This window comes from Telopea speciosissima, chromosome 6 (genome assembly GCF_018873765.1).
Source record: "Telopea speciosissima isolate NSW1024214 ecotype Mountain lineage chromosome 6, Tspe_v1, whole genome shotgun sequence".
In the NCBI taxonomy this organism is placed as follows: Eukaryota; Viridiplantae; Streptophyta; class Magnoliopsida; order Proteales; family Proteaceae; genus Telopea; species Telopea speciosissima.
In genome coordinates, this window is record NC_057921.1 from 44,131,959 (window position 1) to 44,151,538 (window position 19,580).

The 19,580-nt window shown below is 40.3% G+C and overlaps 1 protein-coding gene across 1 annotated transcript in view; it reads left to right on the forward strand.

Moving 5' to 3' along the window:
• The window catches only part of LOC122664517 (alanine--tRNA ligase-like), a 32,906-nt gene extending 15,407 nt beyond the window's left edge, over nucleotides 1–17,499 (forward strand). Inside the window, exons 7-23 of the mRNA XM_043860363.1 lie at nucleotides 2,118–2,214; nucleotides 2,832–2,952; nucleotides 3,134–3,193; nucleotides 8,926–8,976; nucleotides 9,080–9,175; nucleotides 10,130–10,231; nucleotides 10,586–10,708; nucleotides 11,852–11,995; nucleotides 12,113–12,184; nucleotides 12,272–12,347; nucleotides 12,426–12,568; nucleotides 12,684–12,792; nucleotides 14,138–14,325; nucleotides 15,954–16,043; nucleotides 16,182–16,364; nucleotides 16,859–17,038; nucleotides 17,213–17,499. Coding sequence (XP_043716298.1) covers nucleotides 2,118–2,214; nucleotides 2,832–2,952; nucleotides 3,134–3,193; nucleotides 8,926–8,976; nucleotides 9,080–9,175; nucleotides 10,130–10,231; nucleotides 10,586–10,708; nucleotides 11,852–11,995; nucleotides 12,113–12,184; nucleotides 12,272–12,347; nucleotides 12,426–12,568; nucleotides 12,684–12,792; nucleotides 14,138–14,325; nucleotides 15,954–16,043; nucleotides 16,182–16,364; nucleotides 16,859–17,038; nucleotides 17,213–17,284 — 1,907 coding nt within the window. The 3' untranslated portion in view covers nucleotides 17,285–17,499. The remainder of the gene's footprint in view (nucleotides 1–2,117; nucleotides 2,215–2,831; nucleotides 2,953–3,133; nucleotides 3,194–8,925; nucleotides 8,977–9,079; nucleotides 9,176–10,129; nucleotides 10,232–10,585; nucleotides 10,709–11,851; nucleotides 11,996–12,112; nucleotides 12,185–12,271; nucleotides 12,348–12,425; nucleotides 12,569–12,683; nucleotides 12,793–14,137; nucleotides 14,326–15,953; nucleotides 16,044–16,181; nucleotides 16,365–16,858; nucleotides 17,039–17,212) is intronic.
• The last annotated feature ends 2,081 nt before the right edge of the window (nucleotides 17,500–19,580 follow it).

A 19,580-nucleotide genomic window follows, 5' to 3' on the forward strand; every position in this document is an offset into this window, starting at 1 on the left:
TTTGAATTCAAACCTGCTAATCTATCAGAATGGTGCAATCTATCTCTGGTTCCACATTTCCATCCTAAGAAGGAGAGGGAAAGGAAGGCTGCTGTGTTATTGCAAAGTGGCCTATGAGTATTTACCGTCACCCAAGGATTCAAAGAACGGAATCCAGCATTGGATCAGAGTAGTTTGGCAGATCCCAGCCCAATACTTGACACCCGAGTCTCTATAAGTTATTCTAAATAGCATATCATTGTCCTACTTTCCAGTTGGTATAATATAAGTTATTCTGAAATGCACCATTTGTGATGTGGTACTTATTAAGCCTGCAGAAAAGCCATTAAGTTGGGTACGTTTTACAGCTATGAAAAGAAAAACAGGAGGGTAATGTAGTACTAAGGCTCAAATAGTTAACTAAGAGTCTATAGTCTAAACTACAATAGGACCATTCACACTATAACAGTACAATATATTACCCCATTCCAGCAATAGCAATTTCTATTCAGTAGGTGTACAGCAAGTATTCAAGCTATTACAACTCTGACAATATCTAACTGTGGCCTAGATGATTCCAGCCAGGAGAGAAATTGAATAGCAACAACTTAAGGTCTGTCGCAGGGTATGAAATAGGCCAAACAACCAGAAGTTAAATAGTCACCAGAAATAGCAACTATGTTGCTTGGATGTCACTGATGTTCCAGTCGAAGGTAGGGTCGATGGTTGGAACACTCCTTCAAAATTTAAGCCAAAATCAATGGTTGGGTACTGAGATATCAATAGGTCTCAGAAATAGAAGGTTAGGTTCAGATTTAGAAACTCACAGATATAATCAAACCTGACCAAGGGATTGGACTCCATTTGCCATCAAAGGAAAGGTTCAATGAGGGTACTGCATTGACAAAACCTGGTCTGGATCAAGAGTTACAGCCACTTGAAATCTCTGCACAATTCTTCAATGACAGGGAGCTGCTAGGGATGAAACTAGGATCTTCAAGTCGTCTTTCAACAGAACTTGAAAGACTGATCTTCAACAATCCCAGCACTGATAATAGGTCTGTCGAATGCCTCGCTGATGCTTGAGATTGCTGGTATAACAAGGAAATAGAAAGTAGGGTCGATGGAGAAGAAATGAAGAAGAAGATCGGATAAGGGATTGTGTATCTCACTCGCACCTAGGTCTCTCACCTGACATAGGACTCTCTTCTACACTGTTTCTCACAGACATTGGTAAAAAACTAGAATCAATCTTCATTCAAAATCGTGGGGAGGACTCGAATGGTCCATTACATATATAATGAATGTTAAAACCAAAAGGAAACAAACAAATTAGGAAGTCCCTTACAAATAAATACTGAAACTTGTACAATAAGCTAATAAAGATCTTAGCTATCAACCAAAATAGTAAGTACTAAAGACAAAATAAAATCTAAGCTAACAGCCCCCATGATCTGGTTTTGACTGAACCGGTAACACCCAACCCAAAAGGGTTGACCCAAAGGCCCACAAGCATGGTCCACATAAGTGTTATTATGGACCTGACCCCTTAGGTTCCTGTGGCTATATTTCTGGCCCAGGAACCTGTCTACATAAGAGGGAGTTGGAGGATGATTTAGATGAATTAACGCAAACAAAGCAGCTTCAAGTGTGGTTGAAGTTAGTAAGACCCTTGGTAATCTTCCTTTGGCGGATAACTGTGCATATAGTTCCTTCCTCAACTTTGAACTTCAAGTCCCTGGCTTTCATTTGGAGTAGAGTTGTTTCTTGTCCTTTACCCTCTTAGTTTCCTTGGTATTTTTCATAGGGATGGAAGCATTTGTAATGCACTAATGCTCAGGGTTAGTTCTGAGAAAGGTTTGTTTACAGTATCGTCATTGGCTGGGGTTGGAGGGGGCTGGTCATTTTTCTTGTAAGGTGCGCAGAATTTGCTTTTGTCCTATCTCCTTGCTCTTTGTTTCTATCCTTTATTTTTTTGCCTAACAATTTCTTGTTCTGTGGCCTGGCAAAAAATTAAAAAAAATGCCTTCTCTCTCTCTCTCTCTCTCTTATGGTTCATACTTTGATGCATTATTCTGTTTACCAATCTAAAGGGTTGTCATTCAACTTGAGCTTATATCATCCTATTTGATGTGCAGGCAATGAGGGTCGGGAATATGTTCTGAGACGTATTCTTCGGCGAGCTGTTCGTTATGGAACTGAAGTCCTTAATGCTCAAGAAGGTTTTTTCAGCGGGTACGAATGATATATTAATTCACTCAGTAAATAATGGGTACTTCAAATCAGTTTCCTTACCCTGTTAGGCTTGATTACTTTATTTCAATGGAGGCCTTGGATGCTCCACTACGGAGGAGTGATTTGATTGAAATTGAAGGAACTAAAAGAGCCAGGGGCAGGCCTAAAATGATCATAGGAGAAGCAGTGAGGAAAGACATGCTTGGCTTAGAATAATTATCACCTCCAATTCGCGGGCACCTCCAATTCTCCAATTCTTCTAATAGAGGGGAGTGGACCCTACCTTGGGCAGTGTTTTCGGGCAGGGGGTAGGGTGGTCATTTCTGCCCCCACGTGAGGAATTGGAGGAATTGGAGGGGGCAGCGAATTGGAGGGGATAACGATTCCTTAGCTTAGGCCTCGTATCATGTGTGACTTCGAATAGAGCAGATTGGGGAGCAAGGATCCATGTGGCCGACCTCATTTAGTTGGGATTAGGCTATGTTGTTGTTGAATTGTGTAATGGTGTATTTAGTTCTTGTCCTTGATGATTCTTGGGACTGATGAACATCTAGTCTGATGTGTATGTTTCTTGTTTGTATTCTTTACTATCTACTAATTAGTGTGTTGATATCTAGGCTTGTAAGTGTTGTGGTGAAGGTCATGGGGGATGTCTTTCCAGAACTGAAGCAACGTGAAGTTAACATCAGGGACACTATTGCTACAGAGGAAACAAGTTTTGGGAGGACGTTACTTAAGGTAATCATGTTTGTTTTGATGTACCTGATATTTCTCCTTTCTATCTCTTTCTGTGTTCAAGTTCTTTTTACTGACATTTTTGAGATTTTTAAGACAATCTGTGTTCATTTGTTTGGATTTCTCTGCTTCCCTTAATGTTTAAGAATGGCAGAGGCTTGACTAGCTGTTTGACCCATTCCAGGGAATTGAGCAATTTAAGAAGGCTGCTCAGGATGTTCAGGGAATAAGATTGAGCGGGCAGGTAAGTAGATTCCTTATTAGAAGTTGGCTGTGTCTCGTATGTGCAGGCACATGGGGAGAAACCTATGATTTCAGTCTGACCACCAAGTGATGCTTCATGCGCTTTATGCTTCTCTCTAGGAATTATTTTAACAGTGCTAATATGTGAGAAATGTATTCATAGTTTCCCTTAAATAGTTCCAACTGATATGTGGAAATATTTTTGTGGTTTCTTTTTCTTGGGGTTATTGGGTAAGTACTGGTCATATGGTTTAATTCTGAGGCAACATTTTCCTTTTCCTGATGTGGAAATATTTTCCTATTTGACAAGATAGGTCATTTCGCGCTCTCAAAAATGAAACATTTCACTGAGATGACTGAAATGCTGTCTAAATTTAGTAAAATTTTGGGGAATTGAAAGGGTGATGCAGGAAAATGTGGGAAATCCTCAGAATTTTGCAATTGAACTTTGTTGGATGCTTATTAAGCAAAACCACCTGTTTGGAAATGATTAGTGTTGGAGTTTGGGAAATTATGACTTGTGTCAATAATGACACTAGCCCCTTTATTTATAATAGAGAAAAGTAGGGTTTCACATTAAAAGAATAAAAAGACTAAACTACCCCTGTACCCAATATTACAATATTACACAATATATCCCATATATTGCAATACTCCCCCTCAAGTTGGGGCATAGATATCACACATGCCCAACTTGGACAAAATGGGATGAAAAACTTTAGAGCCAAGTCCTTTGGTGAGGGCATTTGCTAATTGCTCACTGGACTTCACAAAAGGGGGGGGTGCAGATAAGGCCTAGTTCCAATTTTTCTTTGATGAAATGACGATCAATCTCAACATGTTTGGTGCGATCATGCTGAACTGGGTTATGGGCAATAGTGATGGCCAACTTGTTGTCACAATATAACATCATGGGAAGATGCACAGGGAGACCCAAATTGTAAAGAAGACCCTGGAGCCATAAAAGCTCAAAAACACCATGTGCCATGGCACAAAATTCTACCTCTGCACTGGACTGAGCCACCGCAGATTTCTTTTTACTGCGCCAGGGAACAAGGTTGCCGCCAACTAGGGTACAATATCCAAATGTTGATCTCCTGTCATCTGGTGAACCAGCCTAGTCTGCATCAATAAAGGCCTCAACACGCATGTGATTATGAGGTGAAAAAAGAATACCCTTCCCTGGAGCTAATTTTAAGTACCTAGGAATCCAGAAAACAGCTTCCATATGAGAGGCACATGGGTCGTGCATTTACTGACTCACCAAGCTCACAACAAACGCAACATCCAGCTATGTATGGGACAGATAAATGACTCGGCCAACTAGGCGTTGATACCTTCCCTTATCAACTGGTTCACCCTCCTTGGCCTTCATGTGGGAGTTAGCTTCAAGAGGGGTATCTGCAGGCTTACAGCCGAGCATGCCTGTCTCTGAAAGAAGATTGAGAGTATATTTCTGTTGAGAAAGAAATATACCTTTAGTAGATCAAGCCACCTCAATACCAAGAAAGTAGAGTAACTGCCTAAGGTCTTTGATCTCAAATTCCTTGCCCAAGTAAGCCTTCAAGGTTGCTATCTCAGTGGGATGATTCCCGGTGACCATGATGTCATCAACATATAAAATGAGGATGGTAAGATGAGCACCCACCTGTTTAATAAATAGGGTGTGGTCAGCGTTGCTTTGCTTATAGCCTACTGACACCATTGCTCGATGGAATCGGCCAAACCAAGCTCTAGGGGATTGCTTCAGCCCATGCAAGGCTTTCTTCAGCTTACATACCTTCCCATGAGTATGTGGAGAAGAGAACCTTGGTGGGATATCCATATACTCCTATTCTTGTAATTCCCTATGGAGAAAGGCATTCTTGACGTCGAGTTGTTGCATTTCCCATCCAAAATTCACTGCACATGATATTACAACTTAGATGGTGTTCATCTTGGCTATAGGAGCAAAGGTCTCTTGATAGTCGATACCATATGTCTAGGTAAAACCCTTGACAACCAAGCGTGCCTTGTACCAATCTACTATTCCATCAGCATGTTGTTTGACTGTAAATACCCACTTGCAACCGACAGGTTTTTTAGTGGGAGGAAGAGGGACCAGTTCCCATGTGTTATTTTTCCCAAGAGCACGCATTTCTTCAAGCATAGCTTCCTTCCATCTAGAGTCTGCAAAAGCTTCTTGCGAATTCAAAGGAATAGAAACAGAGGACAAGGAAGAGATAAAGACTTATATGAAGGAGATAAGGATTCATATGACACATGGTGGACATAGGATGTTGTGTGCAAGACCTAGTCCCTTTACGGACAGCAATAGGTAAATCTTGAGATGCATCATGAGTAGGAGAAGGGAGATTCTCATCATGGGATGGAGAAGAAGAGATATTACCAGGCAAAAATGTAGACACTGGATCAGAGGGCAACACTTGACGTGGTGTAGTGGCAGTGGTATCTATTTGGGGTGCTGGAGTGGTGTCAACTTACGTGGCTGGTGTCTTTCTAAATTCTTCCTGGAGTAAACTCGTAATAATTTGGGCTCCCCCTGAATGGGAGGCTCACGATCTGTCTTCCCCATCTCAACCAAGGGACGGCCCGCCTCAATAGGAGCAAGAATTGGCACATCTTCACGTAAAGCAACAGACTCCCCCTGAAGAGGAGCCACCCTAGAATAAAAAGCCTCTGTCTCATGGAACACAACATCCATTATTACCAGCATGCGACGGGAAGGAGGATGGTAGCACTTGTACCCCTGCTGAGTAGTAGAATAACCAAGAAATATGCAACGAAGACCACGAGGATCAAACTTCCTATGAGTGTGATGATTCCGTACAAAATCGGAGAATCTGAAAGCATCATATGGGGTTTTTACCAACTCATGAAACCGCTTAAAACAATCAAAAACTTCATTCTTCTGGCGCATCAAGTAGAACATGGTAAGACGGGAATGACAGTCAATAAAAGAAACAAACTAGTGGAAACCGGAAACAGAAACACAATGGGCGGGGCCCCATATATCAAAGTGAATTAAAAAAAAAGGAACTAAACTTTTATGGCCCAAACTAGGGTAACTTGTTCTAGTTTGCTTTGCAAAAACGCAAGCATCATAAAAAAATTGGGAAGGATTACATCTAGAAAGTAAAGCGGAAAAAACAGTAGATAAAGTGCCCAATGGAGGATGCCCTTATCGTTGGTGCCATAAACGTAACTCGGACAAAGCCGCAATAGACCAGTCATATGGTCCATAGCACCCGAATCGATAATCCAAGGAACAGATGCCATCGGATCACTAGAATGAAAAAAAAAAATTACCTGAATGGGTAGAATGGGACTCAGAGTGAATTGGCAAGGATGCAGCCGGTGCAGCAGATGGAGTAGAAAGCTGGGTCATCATGGTGCAAAGCATAGTTAGCTGCTCTTGGGAAAAAAGGCGAGTCAATAGAACCAGCAGAATTGTCAGTAGTGGTCTCTGTGTGGTGAGCCAATGGTTGAGTCCCATGGCCATGACCACCAGTAGAACCACCACACCCGCGGCCACGACCAGTACCAAACTCAGGATGCCCATGAAGCTTCCAACAATGTTCTTTGGTGTGACGCTCCTTACCATAATAATCACACTTCAAGATTTTCTTCACAAGCTAGGTATTTTTGGAAGAGCTCCCTCCACGAGGTTGAGAACCAGAAACCAGGGCAGACCTCTCTTGAGAATTCGGGTGTAACATGGCAACACGACGACTGTCCTCAAACTGAACCAGAGAATAGGCTTGAGCCAATGTAGGAAATGGTTCATGATTCAACACACGAGCCTTAATTGGATTGAACTCAATATTGAGGCCAGCCAGGAACTCATATACATGGTGTTGTTCTGCCCTTCTTAAAAGTAGAAGCATCTCATGGGATGATAGTCTTCATAAAAATCAAGTTCCTGCCACATACCTCATAACTCTGAATAATACTGGGAGAGAGTCATCTCCTTCTGCTTGGTACCACTAATTTTCTGCTTCGATTCATACACACCTGGGCAGCATTCCCAACCTGGGAATAGGTTTCCTTCGCAGCCTGCCAGATTTGGGCAGCAGTATCGTGTAACAGGTAACCCCCTAGCAATTTGGGGTTGCATCGATTTCAACAAAAAAAGCCATGACAAGGGAATTGTCAGAACACCACTTCTCCTGGGCAGCATCACCAGTTGTAGGCTCCTCCAAGTCTCCCGTGAGATATTTAGAGAACCCACGAGAATGAATAGAGAGGAAGCCGGACTTCGACCACTTCAAATAGGTACTCCCATCAAACTTGACGGAGCACATAGGGATGGTAGGAAAATCAGGCGGCTATTTCCACCATCCAAAGCAGGAGATAGGGTTGAAGCTTTTGAAGTATCTGTTCCCTCCATCTGAAACAAATATTAAAAGCAACTGTGCAACCAAAAAAGGCACCAGAAGAAATCACCAAAGAATGCCACAAAAAAGAAGAAAGGGCATGAAGAACCAAAAAATCAGATCTGAGAAGAAAACATCAGATCTTGATTTAAACATAGGGATCAAACAAAAGGAACCCTTGGTGGGAAAGAGAAAGTCACCACCAAGGGAAAAAGGAACTCACGGTTCCAAGAGAGGAACCGCGAGAAAGGGGAGGCGAAAGGTGGTGCTCTCCGGCGGCGAGAGGTGGTGGCGGTGCTGTGTGGAGGTGGTAAGAGAGAGAGAGAGAATAGGTGGCAGCGGTGATTAGGGTATGGCGGATCTCAAGGAGGCTAGGTCATTGGTGATCCCAAGGTGGATCTTTGCTCTGATACCATGTTGGAGTTTGGGAAAATATGACTTGTATCAATAATGACACTAGCCCTTTATTTATAATAGAGAGAAGTAGGGTTACAGTAGGGTTTCACATTAAAAGAATAACTACCCCTGTACCCAATATTCAATATTACACACCATATCCCATATATTGCAATAATTAGAAACAAAATAAAACCACCCTAAGTGGTTTTATGGTTTTGAACCCTAAGTTTCTAGTGTATCGTGTTGGTTCTGTCATATCACAAACCAAATACTTAATAATAGGGCCATGTTATGACATAATGCATTATATTTTGTCATATAAATATGTTTAATAATCTATTTTTGACAATTAGATGAGAAAATACTGTTTTACAAAGAAAAAGGAGAACAACATCTCTTTCTTGCATAATGTGATTCCATATTTTCCACAGTTAATTGATGCATTTTTATGTGGAGAACATAATTGTTTACAATTTTTAGCATTTCTAATTCAGCTTTAAAAAAAAGTGTTCAAAGGTGAAAAGTTCAAGGCTTTATTTCTCTTCAAATATTATTTTAGTGCTCTTGGTGATGGTACATAAAGTAGAACGTAATAAGAGATGCCCTTTTCTGCCAATAATTTTTAAAGTTCAAAGAAATAAAAGTTTTCCAAGAAGTTCTGCACATTTTTGCCCATTTCTCATCTTTTGCCTATTGCACCGACTCAGAATGGTACAAAAATTTTGTATACGACATTTCAACTGAAACATTTTGGTTATTTCATCAAAATATGTTTGTTTTATTTCTCATAGCATTTCGTTTTGGTACTCAACTTTCAACCCATTTTGATCAAAATTTTGAACATTGTTAATATGGGCAACTCTCAGGGTTTGAGTAGTATTTGCTTTTTGTAGCATTTTACTTAGTTGACGTAGCCTGTGGCTTTTACTGTCTTACTTTGGTAGCCTCTTGGGTGCAGGATGCTTTCGCTTTGTGGGACACCTATGGGTTTCCATTGGATCTGACTCAGGTATTTCTAGAGTGGATTATTATTTTTCTTTTCTGATAATTTTCTGAGGCTGGTTTGGGTAGAAGTATGGACATCAGATCCAACTTACCCTTTTATTAATCAGCTTATGGCAGAAGAACGAGGTCTAACAGTTGATGTGGATGGCTTTAATATTGCCATGGATGAAGCAAGGAGAAGATCTAGGACTGCTCAGAACAAGGTATAGATCTACACCTCATTTATTCTCTTGTGCATGCCAGTCATCCTATGAAAAATGTTGACTGCATCCAGCGGAGGGGGTTAGGGATCCATTGCATTATACTTTTCTAAATGTTAGGAGATTTACTATGTTTTGAATCCACAGACGCCTTAGTCATTGATTAGTTTTAGTTTTTTTTTTTAACCCGAATATTCTCTGGGACCCGGGCTGGCCCCTGAATCTTTATTAAAAAATATCAAAGAATGATAAGTACACAGGGGGGGACATGCCCGCCTTACCCCAAACCCAACCTTTACAAGAAACTCACCACTCTGTGTAAAAATCAAACCCAACCCAAAAAAACCAGTCTACACTTGCAGGACTGGTAGGCCTATGGCATCTTCTCGAATTATTCGCCTTAGTTCGAGGGGAATGTCTCTGTCACCAATAAAATCTGTGTCACACAGTGTTACAAGCATAATTTGCAAGCCAATCCGCCGCCCTGTTTTTCTCTCTGTAAGTGAAAGCTAAAACTGGGCGGATCTCCTCCACCAATCTCAAGGTTTCCTGGAACCAGTACCAAACCTGCCAAACCCTACACTGCTTTTTAACAACACTACGGATGGTAGAGGCCGAGTCCGAATCAACATAAACCCCCCTGAGCCCCAAATCTCGACATAAACACAGACCATCGCGCTCTTAGTTCGGTCATGAAGTTTGTGCTCTAATTAGTTTTAGTTTGGTTATGTTATTCTCTGGTTTTCTTTTCGTTTTTTTTTTGGGGAGGGGGGGAGGGGAGGGAGGTTTAGAGTTTTGGAATGGCATGATGCGCTGTCTTTGTATTTATCTCTGATAAAATTCCATAGCATCAGAAGATTCACTATATGTTGAATATATAGGGAATATACTGCGAGTTATTTTTTATTCGTTACACATTTTTACCTTGTGATGTGTGCTGATATCAATTTTTGGCAGCAAGCTGGCGGTACAATTGCCATGGATGCTGATGCCACCTCAGAGTTGCGCAAGAGGGGAGTAGCTACAACGGATGATAGCAGCAAGTTTATATGGTTCCAGGTCAGTACTCTTGGTTCCATGGAGATTAATGACAATCATATTAGATATTAATGAGATATAGCTCTTTGACTAGTGACAGAGTGAGTATGAAAGTGTTGTAAGAGAATGTTAGCTGAATGGATATAGTGGGGTTTTTAAATATTTAGGATGGTGGCTTTCATTTTTAATTATTTGTCATTTAATGGCTTAGTTTGTTGCGACACATTTAGTGGTTTATTCCATCTCTTCTTGTTTTTCTATATATGTTTTGTTCTTTTTAATGTAATCTTGTCCTTCCTTGATTTGGATAGTTCATATTAGTTCAACTCAGTTGCATTTTTGGTTGTCCGTTTGAAATTTGTATATTGTTTCCAGGATCATGAGAGTGTCATAAAGGCTATATACACTGGTTCAGAGTTTGTGGACAGTGCTGTTTCTGGTGATGAAGTTGGCATTGTTCTAGAAACCACAAGCTTCTATGCTGAGCAAGGTGGACAGGTATTGCACGGTTTGCACCCTTCTGGTTAATCATGACCTGTTTTATTATGAGCCACATATCGACAAACATAGTTGTCACTGTGTCTAGGAAACACAAGGCGTTGGAGGGGCCCTGGATGCCAGGCAACCAAGGCAACGCTTCGATAACTATGTCAAATTTTTTAATGATTTTCCAGTATAATCATCTTCTTTGTGGAAGGAATTAATCAGAAGTTGAGTATGAAGCTTTAGTGCCGTAGCAGTATCGTATGGAGTCCCCTTAGTTTCTCTCTATATATGAAAGAACTAAAAAAAGAGCAAAGAATTTGAAGTTTGAATCGTTTTCTATGATGGCTTTCTCTTATGAATTTTTTTTTTGTTAAGATTCAAGCCAATAGGCAAACATTAATGCTTGCTTCTACACTGGGAGCAGATTTAGAAATGAAATTATTTTTTAAATCTTTTATCTTTGCTATATTCTCTTATTGTACATCTTCCCTTTTTGTCCTGCCCATATATCACGTCACACTTGCACCTGATGTGCTGGGAAAATATGAGGGGGGGGGGGGAGCCTAGACCAATAACCAAGGAGGGCAATTCCTGGCCCTCTGCCATTGGATGGGGTGGAAGTATTTGTTTATGCTCAGACTTTGTGGGCCTGTTGTGCGTGCCATCATCTAGTAATGTATGGATTTCAGTTTGATCCAACATTGCCTTGTCATACTTATATAATGTTTTGTAAGTCTCTGAAAAATCCAATTCTATTTGAAGATAGGATGAAAGGTACAGTTGGGGGAAGGAGGGGGAGCCCTTATATGGTGGCCAATACAGTTTAGATTGGCAACTAAATTTGACACAGCCTATATTGGGGGATTAATCCTCTATCCAATGGTGAGAATAACCTAATCAATAGTAGACATAGCGGAAATAGATGACAGTCTTGGAATGCTTGGCAAGGTCTCGCAGTGTTGGGATTGAATTGGCCGTATTGGCGGATCCTGATCCATCTGATACCTCACAGTATCGAGCAGAATCAGACTGGAGTGGATCAGCACAGTTCAATCACATCTTGGATATTGCTTCCTTCCTAGACTGTTGATCTACATTCCACTTGTGGAAAATAATACTGTTCTTTAGTCTGACTTTATATGAATGTGGTTTCAGATATTTGATACTGGATCAATTGAAAGCTCAAGTGGTTCATTTCAAGTGCTTAATGCTCAAATTTATGGTGGTTTTGTCCTTCATATTGGTTCTATTTCTGGAGAGAAGGGCAGGTTTTGTGTGGGTGATACAGTAATCTGCAAGGTAATACGTGCATTCCATCTACTGTTCCTTTTTTAAAATAGTAATCTGTTTTTTGTTTTTCAACTGTTTTGCCATTGGAATTGTTTGTAAAAAGTCACCATTGCTTTACATGAACAGGTTGACTATGATAGACGTACTCTCATTGCACCAAACCACACCTGTACGCATATGCTAAACTTTGCTCTAAGGGTAAGTCCACAGTTGCTTTAGCTGTGGTCACTCAACTTTTGCTTAAATATCTCTGCATTTGTCTAAAAATTTGTAAAATGAGGGCAGGAGGTTCTTGGCGATCATGTTGACCAGAAGGGATCCATTGTTCTTCCCGAAAAATTAAGATATGATTTTTCCCATGGTAATTCTTATTTTCTTAAGATGGGTTTGTTGAGGTGCACACCCAATCTTTTTTGTAATCTCCTTGAATTTTGAACAGGAAAGCCCATCCATCCTGATGACTTGAGGAAGATTGAGTCAATTGTGAACAAGCAAATCAAGGATGAATTGGATGTTTTCGCCAAGGAGGCAACCCTTGCTGATGCCAAACGTATACTTGGTTTACGAGCTGTATTTGGAGAAGTAAGTTTTTACTATTCTCTTGTTAAAGTTTGAAGGCTATTTTTGCATGGAAGGCACTATGTTTGATCATTAGGTTGATTATTAATTAATTATTTTATGTTTTGTTTTGTTGCAGGTCTACCCTGACCCTGTTAGGATTGTGGCAATTGGTCAAAAGGTGGAGAATCTCCTGGCTGATCCAGATAACAAAGAATGGTTATCAATCTCAGCAGAACTTTGTGGAGGTCAGTTTTGAGTTGTTTGTGTATGCATGTGATGTGTTTTCAGACATACAAAAACTTTTATGGCATTTGTCCATGTGAAAGGCCATTTAAGCCCCCGTTTCAACTCTTCAAAGTTAACTCTCTTTAAATTGAATGAGATCCAGGATGATGATGTCAGCATGTTCCAAGTTAAGAATAATTTAGAGAAAGAAACAGTGTAATATTTCCAATTTGACTTTGTTACCCCAGTACTCATACAGAGAAGAGTGATTGTTTGTTCTATATGTATGATTTTTGTATTATTTGGCTACTCATAACTTCAGTGTAAGATTTGCTTATATGCATAATAATTAGTGTCTCGGATGATCCACCAAGGAAGGCCCTCCTATATGGCCCAGATATCTGACTTGTGGAAGGTTGGATAGGTCCCAACTTTTGCAGGCAGGTAGATCCCAGGGTCCCCTGCTCACATTATGTTTCAACTCTAATGGAATTGGCTGAATGGTAAAATAGAGCTTTGAAAATCCAGGACTTCCATGAGGGTACATTCCAATACATTGGATGGTACATGATTGAATTTGGCTCATAAATTTGACACGTGGTCAATCCAGCCACGCCTTGCCTATTCGATGGTTGGAATTGCCACATCATCCTTCCACAGGCACTACTAGGTGGGCTGCTGAGGAACCCCTTTCTGCTTGGTTCATGCAAAGAACCTTTTGTCTGTATTTAATGGGTATCATTTAGGTTGACTTTTATTAAAAAAAGAATGTACCCAGTGCACACAGTTCCCACCACTGTGGGGTCTTTGGAGGGTCATAATGTACGCAGCCTTGACCCCTGCTTCGCCTTCGCAGAGAGGCTGTTTCCCGACTCAAACCTGCGACCGCTAGGTCACAATGGAGCAATCCGTTATGCTGAGACCTGCAACGGTAGTCAGATCTAATTACTGCTTATGTATGCATGAACAACAAATGGCCTACATGATTAAAAAAAAAAAAAAACAAATATATTTACTTATGCATGGATGAAATACAAAGGGCCCATCTATACAAAAACAAATATATTTAAGTCAATGACTAACTTCTGATTAAGATTCCTCCAATGCATTTTCTGTATATTATACAAATGTAATTCAATCAAACTGCATTCTTTTTTGTTCCCTTTAATTTCCTTTTTTCAGCTTTTGTGCCTTCTTTTTCCATGTAAAATCTGAATCTGCAACCCCAGAATATGTTACCCCCAAAAAGGCATTGGATTTTGAACCCTGGGTCAATAACCACGTTTATGTAACACTTCTCTTTGTGCTTTTTGATCTTGGGGCTTTCCTCTTAACTGTAATGCCAATTTTGCTGGATATATACAGGGACCCATATATCAAATACACGAGAGGCTAAAGCATTTGCTCTTTTGTCCGAGGAGGGAATTGCAAAGGGTGTTCGGAGGATTACTGCTGTTACACTTGATTCTGCTTTCAAGGCAATGGAGTTGGCATGCTCAATGGATCAGGAGATTAGTGACACATCTAAAGCAGATTTCAGCTTGTTGGAGAAGGTGGCTGCTGAAACTCCTTTTAAGTTCTAGACTATTAGTTTACACATTGCACCATAATTGGAAATTTTATTGCTCTGATACTGAAATGTCTATTACCTTTGCATTTGCTGAAGTCATTACATGTTTCTGTGGTGTGTTGTCTGTCCATTTTTCATCACTCCATTTCAAATAGTGTGCAAATGCCAATCACTGGTTCTACTGTATGGAGTTTGCCAGTCACAGATGGCTTATGGCCGTGGAATGGGAGGGGACATCAAGTTGGTGCTAGTGTGATGGAGGACATGCTTAGTGGAAAATATCCATGAATAATTATGTATTAGGACAGTAATATCTGCTAACTTCAATTTTGCTAATAGATTTAGGATTGTTAGTTTGTAAAACATCCATCAGTGACTGCATTAATAATCAGTGAAGTGGAAGACCAATAAAGAAAAGTATTATTAAGAGTAATTCACTATATTCCAACCTGTGAAAGATAAGAACGCTTCACACATGATTCATGTTACTGTTGACAACACCCCCACCCCCCAACACACACGCACACACAAACAAAAAGGGGGCGGGGGATTGTGGGCACTGATGACTACTGCTAGAAGTAAATTGGAAAAATTTTATTGTCCTTTTTGTTTCCTCTAGGTGGGTACTGACATGAAGGGGACTTGAGGATTGTTATTGAACTATGAATGGCATATGTAAAGAACATCTCTTCAAACTCTATGAAATTGGACAGGGATCCATATAATGTTTTTTCACTAATTGAAAAGTATTTGTATATCTATAAACTCAATGACAAAATAGCATTGGAGTTGTAGAAAAGCGTCTTCGTTTTATGGATGTGCCATCCTTGATTTTGATGGTACGTGTTGATCGCATAGCACTCCAGAAGGGTTCGTCCACTTAATCAGAAACAACGGTGGATAGATTGGATCTGTCATGTTAGAAACCTGAAAAGTCCTTTGGTAACTACTAACAGAGTATGGGACAAATATTTTATGTTGTACGGTAATAAGTCTCAAGAACCAAGATTAGGCTTAGCCACTCGCAAGGTTTTAAAGATCGGAATTGGGGATTGGGTTGGTCTCAGCCAATCGTGTCTCGCACATCTCATGCAAGAACCCAAATTTTTTTTTCTATCGGTATCAGATTGACTGGATCAGCTGATCTGATCCAAACCCAATACTTGATACAATGGCTTTCTTAGATGGAACTTCATCCATAAATGATGCTGGGGCAGCAAGGAAAAAGGAATTCACCAATGCATAAATCTGGAAAGAGGACAGAAGGGAAGTAGTTTGTTAGTGCTATGGGAAGGGAACTAACATTCCGATTACTTACTAAGTTGATCGAGAGCCAGTGTTGTTCTCATCAATGGTCCAAAAATGTCACGAGTCGTTAGGAAAACACCCTGCCCCAAATATTTCTGACATTGCTCATAACTCTTCTATGTGATATGGTTTTCTTAATTTTGAGAAAATTCAGCCGTTTATATAGACAACTTGCACTGGCTATCTTTCGAGAATGTTGAAATATTTTCCTTGTGTGCATTTATAAAAATATATTCTGATTTGATGATTTTTTATTTTTATTTTTCTTTTTTTTTTTGGGGGGGGGGGGTTTGCTCTTGGCAGAAAGTGGCTTCGATAAAGAGTCGGGTACAGTCAGCAACTATTCCTGCAGCTATGAAAGCAGATCTTGAAGCCAAGATTTCCCAACTGAAGGTAGTATGCTTTGGACGGGAAAAAACCTTGCCTTTGCTTTCGTTTGAGAAAGATCTTTTTCTTATAATGACAAACTTCTATTGCCTTGCAGCCTCAAATTTTGAACTTGGGATTGAATTAACTTGCTTTATTTTTTAGGATCAAGTGAGGAAGGCACAGAAGAAAATTGCCCAGGAGAATCTTCAGAAAGCTCTGAAGGTGGCTACTGAGATGGCAGAAGCTGCTGCTTCAGATGGAAAAGTTTTCTGCGTCTCTCGTGTGACTGTTGGTTTGGATGCAGAGGCAATACGGGAAGCAGTTCTAAAAACTGCTGGTCAGAAGGTTGGTAACAGAATTAATATTTTGAAAGATTGCTTTGGTTAAAAATTTAATTTATTTTGAACAAAACACAGCAGTTTGTTGCAATAGATCATGCAAGTGGCAAGTGAAGCTATTATTTAAGAAACTACATTCACTGCTTTCTAGACGGATACACATACACACACACACACACACAGGAGGGGGGAGGGAGGGGTGAAAAGGAAAAAAGGAAAAGGCAGGAGCAGCATTTACACTTCTATCCATTGATGCACCAATGAAACAAATGCAGTCAGTCCAAGAGTTCATGCATATATGCACTCAAAAGGGTCTGTAAGATCTCCCTTGAGTCCTGCAGCCATGGACTGATACAGCATGCCCCAAAACTTGCATTCGCATCCACAAACCCCCCACACATTTGCATTGAAGTGGGTGCTGAATCATATGCACATGTGGACTGACTTTTTGTACAGTTATATACAAGGTTGCTAGTTAACTTATTTGTTTACTATCCACAGGGAATATCAATTATGTTATTTAGTACAGATGAAGACACAAACAAGGCTGTAGTGTGTGCCAAGGTACCCGAGAAAGGAGATAAGAGCAAGGGGTTAGAGGTGTTAGAGTGGTTGACAGCGGCCATGGGACCTCTCAATGGGAGGGGTGGTATAGGAAAGCGTGGCTGCGCTCAAGGCCAGGTTAGCAGCTTCACATGTTGTCAAGGGTCCAGTTCCTCTGGAAACTTTCATATGAGTTTGACAAAAGATACTTATGGTTAATTTTAGGCTAATATGCGATTTATTTATTTTTTTGGGTGGGGGGGTTAAAAAACGATACATGTTGTAGCTAATGTTGTGATGATTTAATTTCAGGGAACAGATGCATCACACATCGAGGAGGCAATGAATCTTGCAACAACCTTTGCATCTATGAAATTGAGATAATTTACCTGTGCTGTTTTTTCCCACTGAAGAATTGACAGTGCCTCAGTTCACTCACTGATGCTAACAGAGTAATGATTCAGAAGTTTAAAGCAATACGAGAAAATGAAAGGATGAAAATGGAAATGCAACACATAATTATTTGGGGAAATGATGCCATGTGTGGAACTGGAAAAGCATATACAAATTATTTGATTTTACACTTGACATTATTTTTCTATAGTTGGACATGAAAGGAAATATTTTATGGGAGAGGGATAGGCATGTTGCCTGTGTGCCGCTCCAATGGGAGTGCAAGATGGGCCATGGCATCATAAAGGGTGGGTAGAGGTGTCATTTCAAAGGGGAAAAGAGAGAGACAGCGTCCGCTAGCGTGTGGCACGTGGGTGGCATGCTCAGCCTTTTCCCATATTTTATAGGCAACATAACACTAGCTTACTTTTTGGGGTGTGGGGTTGGAATTCTTTTGTTCTTTTTTTGTTTTTGTGGGAAATATTGCACTTAACCTGGTAAGTGTGCACTACTTGAACAGAAAAGGAAACACCAAACCATGGTTGTGGTTCGTCGTGTAATTTATTGATACAATGTCGTAGGAGTATGGAACCATTTTCAGTGTACTATATGCTTAATTCATTCTGGTTTCTGGAGAATGTTTCAATTTCAGTTTAAGATGATTAGGTTTGGTTAAGGCAAAGAGTCTTAGTATCATGGTCAAGATTAGCTCTTGAAACAGGATACAAACATCAGTCTTATGTTACTTTTGCTGCGTTTGGTAACACTTTTAATAGGGTATTTCCGTTGCTTATTTAACTTTATGTGGAGTAGAAAAACACTCTAAATGCCGTTGGTTGAAAATTACTTTTGCACTCTGGGAACACTAGTTCTTGTTAAGGCAATATTTGAAGAAGTGCTGACCATGATATATCTCTATTCCCAAGACTTTCAGAAACTTTCTAAGATCTCAGTTTGTGCTTGACCAAGGACCTTAACATGGCTGTCTTATTAATTATACTTCTTAAAACTAATATACCTTAACTACTACATAATATTATATTTTCTCTCGAGTATTAAAATATCTAAACTAGGGCTGCAACAGGGTCGGGTTGGGCCGGGTTTTATAGAACCCTAGTCCAACCCTAAGTCCCCTTAGCTGGGCCCAGGCCTGACCCGACCCTGACTCAGGGCCAGAAAAATCCAATCCTGATCCGCCCTCAGGTCGGGCCAGGCTGACCCTGATTGGCCCTGATCATGGGGAAGGGGGAAGAAATGCATGGGCTGGAATGGACAGGGGAGAACATTATCAAATTTGCATAAAATAACAATATAATAAAAAGTATTATATCACTTATTGTCTTCATATATAATATATTATATAAAAAAATGTAGGTTACATTTAAAGTTTATAATGTATATATTATATCAATATATATTTTATAGTATAATTTAAATCAGGGTCGGGCCGGGCTGAGCGAAGCTTAGCTTGAGGCCTCAACCCTAACCCGACCCGACCCTGACTCAGGGTCAGAAAGTTCCAGCCCTAACCCGCCCTCAAGGCCAAATATCTCAACCCAGGCCCTGTTCGGGCTCAGGGTGGGCCAAGGCGGGTTCGGGCCGACAGGGCCAAACTTGTACCCCTAATCTAAACCATTGAAAATTGCAAAAGACCTAGATGCACCTTTTGTTTAACTTTTGATGGTAACCATTAATGTAATGATCTAGAAGGTAATAATTTGTTGGGATTTGGGTAGAACCCGCCCTTAAAGAATGGATGCCGAAGTCCTTGCAACTCTTCACATTGGGCTACTCAGTGTGGGATCACTTGTTTTTGCGTGAAACCCGAACATAACTGATATAGGTTTTACAGTTGTAAAGTGAGGAAGAAAAGGTAGTGTACTTATAATTTTATGGGAAAAAGAAGGTTGCTTGATAGTGCCCCCTGCGCCCAGACACATGGGTGGCAAAATGATTAACCCACCCCCATAAAGGATGTTTGGCATGCGTTCCCATTGGCCCCCATGTTGACGCTGGGGTCATGCGACCAAGTAGTGTTCTCTCCCCCTAATTTTATATTAATGAAATTATAAACCATATTTATGTGAAATAAAACAGGGAAAATTGCTGTTACCAGGAGGCAAAGCTAGTTGATACAGATGTCGGTGTTTTAATTACAGAATTATCTAATCCCAGTCACCTTTAGTCTTTAAAGACTAATAAGTCCCCATGTTGACAAAGACATGTTAGTACTGTATAAGAAAATATGTATTACCATGGTTATGCAAGGCTTAATTAATAAAGTGCT